Below are 3,918 nucleotides of genomic sequence, written 5' to 3' on the forward strand. Positions count from 1 at the left end.
CCGCTCCTGCCGCTCCCGCTCCTGCCGCTCCCGCTCCTGCCGCTCCCGCTCCTGCCGCCGCCGCTCCCGCCGCCGCCACCACTACCACCACCACCACCACCACCACCCTACGCATCCCCGCCATCACCATCATTGCTACTGTCATCATGTCATTGCAACTGCTTCCGTTGTTGCTGCTGTCTTTGTTGTTGGCATTGACCCTGTCATCATCATCATCATCATCATCATCATCATTGATATTGTCAATATTGTTGTTGCCCATGAAATTGTCATCTTTTGAAGCTAAATAAGACAAAATTGCAGCAAGCTATGTAATGATAAGGCGAGAGAGACAGCAGAGAGTGACAGACAGAAGACAGACAGACACACACACAAATATATATAGACGTGCTGTTATGTATATATGTGTGTGTGTTTGAGTCTGTCTGTATGTATGTATGCATGTATGTGTGAGTGTGTCTATATATATATGCATATGAATATATATGCATATGTATCTCTATATTTATTTGTCTGTCTGTCTGTCTGTCTATCCGTCTGCCTGCCTGTCTGTCTATCTATCTTTAAATCTATAGATTAAAACAGAAATAAAGATTTCTGGGTTATTTCCTTTCATTGCGATACTGAGTGGGGGTGCTAGATTCCCTTGTTTGAAAATATAAGGACATAGATCATGTTGTATAGCTAGCTGGAAACGGTGTCTCCTGGGGCTAAATTACAGCAACATTAATCCTAAACCAGGACTGCCATGTTATGTTGGCAAACAATCTTTACTCCAAAGTACTGTTGCTGAATATCTCATGTTGTGAGATTTAAAAATAGTAATTTCCTACACAGCCTTTATTTAAATTAATTTTGAAAACAAAGAAGAATTTACTAACATAACTTTCTGTTGTGTCTGCGGAGAGTCATTTTCTTCTTGTGCCCTAAAATTTAACACACTCACCGGTAAAATTTCCACTTATTTCTTATTTTTATTTTCCTAAAATTTTCATTGCATCTTGCAACCTTTTCAATAGTCTTGACTCTGTCTCATAAAAAATCTTGCAAACCAAATCCAAAAACGAAATAATATAACTTTGGAACACAAATTAACATAGAATTTTGATGAAAGCTTTTAATTTAGATCCCTTTAGAACTGGAAGTTTGTATCAGAGAACCAGAGGAGATCTCAGGAGGGTTGTTATCAAAAGGGTTACTACAAACAATCCAAACATCAACGTATGAAAGACAAACACGACTCATTTGTCACACATGTTTATTTCCTGATGAAATGGTTCACCCATCGCATTTAAATTAATTATGTATTTTTATATATTAAGTAACTATATGAATGATGCTATTCACAATTTTAACCAGTTGTAGATCTTACATTGAAATTATGAAACATTTGAGAAATCTTTGCTTCTATACTATTCTGTATCTGTGTGTGAGTGTGTGTGCATGTGTGCATGCATGTGTGTGTGTTTAAAAATAATAAAAAAAGAAAATGTGCTATTCCTTTTACATTGCTGTTAATCAATTCCAAAGTATATTATCATAATCAGATCACTTCAAAATATAGTTTTGAAAAAGAGATTATCGCAATCAAATTGTTTCAAAATACATTATAATATATTCCAAAATATCATATCATATCTAAATACATTACTACAATCAAATAATTTCAAGATTACATATTCCTGAGTACGTTTTTAGAGTCAAATCCTTTGAAAATATGTTATGAAACATTCCAAAGTACTTGATTACAAAAATGCATAATTACAAACCGGTTTCACTTCTTATGGGACATTTTCATTGCAATGTGCATATGTAATGGATTTATATTAGCTTTCATTCAATATATAATGCATCTACATGAAGTACCTTAGTTTATAGATTTACTAGGTAAAAAGGGAGAGAATATTATATATGTTAATAGATGCAAATTAAGTAGGGATGTAAATTTTTGGCATTATAAATATTCAAGAATATATAGAAAATATATTTTGCAAAAATTATGACTGAATCAAAAACATATCAGTAATTGGTTAATGACTTAAACTTTGGTTTAAATTTTACAATAAAAGAAGTTTCTTTAGTGATTTTTTTTGTTATTCTGTCATGTTTCTTGCATAATGATATAAAGAGAAAAGTTTAAAATTTTGTTTCTGAATTCCAGCATAGCTACAGGGACATAGCTATCTAAATGCTCACTAACTTGAATTTTTCTCATGTTTGGATCACATATTTGTTGTCTGTGAACTGTCATCTGTTTTCTAAGTGACATTCCAGTTTAGCCAATATAATTCCTGCCACGTTCACAGAAATAGAAAAAGAAATAGAAAAAGTAAAAAGAAAAGTAAAGTTTGATTAGAAGAAATGTAAATATATAAACAAGACTTAGCTTCATTAATCCTCCAGCACTTCATTATAATTAGATCTCATTTACTAATTTAATTGATGTTTCCTTTTTTTTTGTGTTTGTTACAGGGTCACTTTGCAATGAGAATCAATTTCGATGTGACAACAAAACATGTATTCCAGTGGAATGGAAATGTGATAAACAATCGGATTGCCAAAATGGCATTGATGAAATGGGTTGTACCTACTCTTCATTCTCCCTTCTAGGAAATGGTAAGATAAAATGTTTCTTAACATCACAATATCACAGAATCTTAATGGTCTCAATCATGCCCCTCACATAGTAATATAGTCTATGGGATTACAATCAAGGGAATTAAGAGGCCAGAAACTGGGGCCAATGAGGTTATAGAAATTCTCTGAAAATCACTTCTGACTCTTTCTGGAGGTATGGCAAGGAGTTGAATTCTGCTGTTACTCATAGAATATTCCAGCAGCAACCCTCTCCAACAAGGGATTGTCAAGTCTTCAGTAGCTTCACATAACTGTCTGAATTGAGTCTAAGTCCCAGTTCAAAGATGTAGGGATGAATTCTGGTGTGCAAATGCAGCCAGAATGCCTTCTGTGTCCCTTACTGCTGTCCATTGCAGCCGTCCACGTCATGTCTAACAGTCTTTCCAGTGTTCACAGAGCATTGAGCATCAGTCATGACATCAGCATTTTGATACTCAGCATGAATCATCATGATGCTGGTAACTCTTCCAATATGTGTGTGTCTTTGTGTTTGAGCTTGCCCCTCCCCCACTGTTACTTGATAACTGTCCCTGTAATTTAGTAGTTCAGCAAAAGAAACCAATAGAATATGTATCAAATTTTAAAATAATTACTAGTGGTGCCCCAGCCTGGCCACAGTCCAGTGACTGAAACAAGTAAAAGATAAAAGATTCTTTAATGTCTCTTGTATTCTTTCTTTCTTTCTTTTATTGCTTTCATCTTCATTTTCTTGTTGTTTTCTTTTTGTTGTTGTTGTTCTGTATTTTCTTCCCTTACAATCTTCTTTCTTTACTTCACATCTTCTTCCTTCTCTTCCCACATCTTCCATTAAAAGTATAAACCAAATAATTGTTTTTTGTTTTGTTTTAATGTTTCAATCCAAAGTAGATGGAACTATAAATAATAGTATTTTTTTGTCTAAGGGGTCTTTTTAACCTGAAATTTACATATTATTTGTAGCTTTATCAAGGCGTCAACCTGGCAGAATTGTTAGCATGCCAGGCGAAATACTTAGCAGTATTTCATCTTTCTTTACATTCTGAGTTCAAATTCTGCTGAGGTTGACTTTGACTTTCATCCTTTCAGTGTCGATAAATTAAGTACTAGTTGCATACTGGGGTCGATCTAATCAACTGGCCCCCGCCCCCAAAATTTCAAGCCTTGTGCCTATAGTAAAAAGGATCGTTTATGCAGGGTGTCCACAAGGTTTGGGTACATGGAGTAAATAAAATCATAGCATAAACAATTAAATATAAGAAATAATAATTTCTTAAAGTATGTGTTAATCCCCATGTGGGTACA

At 34.3% G+C, this 3,918-nt stretch overlaps 1 protein-coding gene across 1 annotated transcript in view; it reads left to right on the forward strand.

Moving 5' to 3' along the window:
* LOC106880168 (uncharacterized) overlaps nt 1–3,918 on the forward strand; it is a 112,178-nt gene that overhangs the window by 107,249 nt on the left and 1,011 nt on the right. The window contains exon 18 of the mRNA XM_014930013.2: nt 2,473–2,616. Within this exon, the coding sequence (XP_014785499.1) occupies nt 2,473–2,616 (144 nt within the window). The remainder of the gene's footprint in view (nt 1–2,472; nt 2,617–3,918) is intronic.

Source organism: Octopus bimaculoides, chromosome 4, assembly GCF_001194135.2.
Source record: "Octopus bimaculoides isolate UCB-OBI-ISO-001 chromosome 4, ASM119413v2, whole genome shotgun sequence".
Taxonomy (NCBI): domain Eukaryota; kingdom Metazoa; phylum Mollusca; class Cephalopoda; order Octopoda; family Octopodidae; genus Octopus; species Octopus bimaculoides.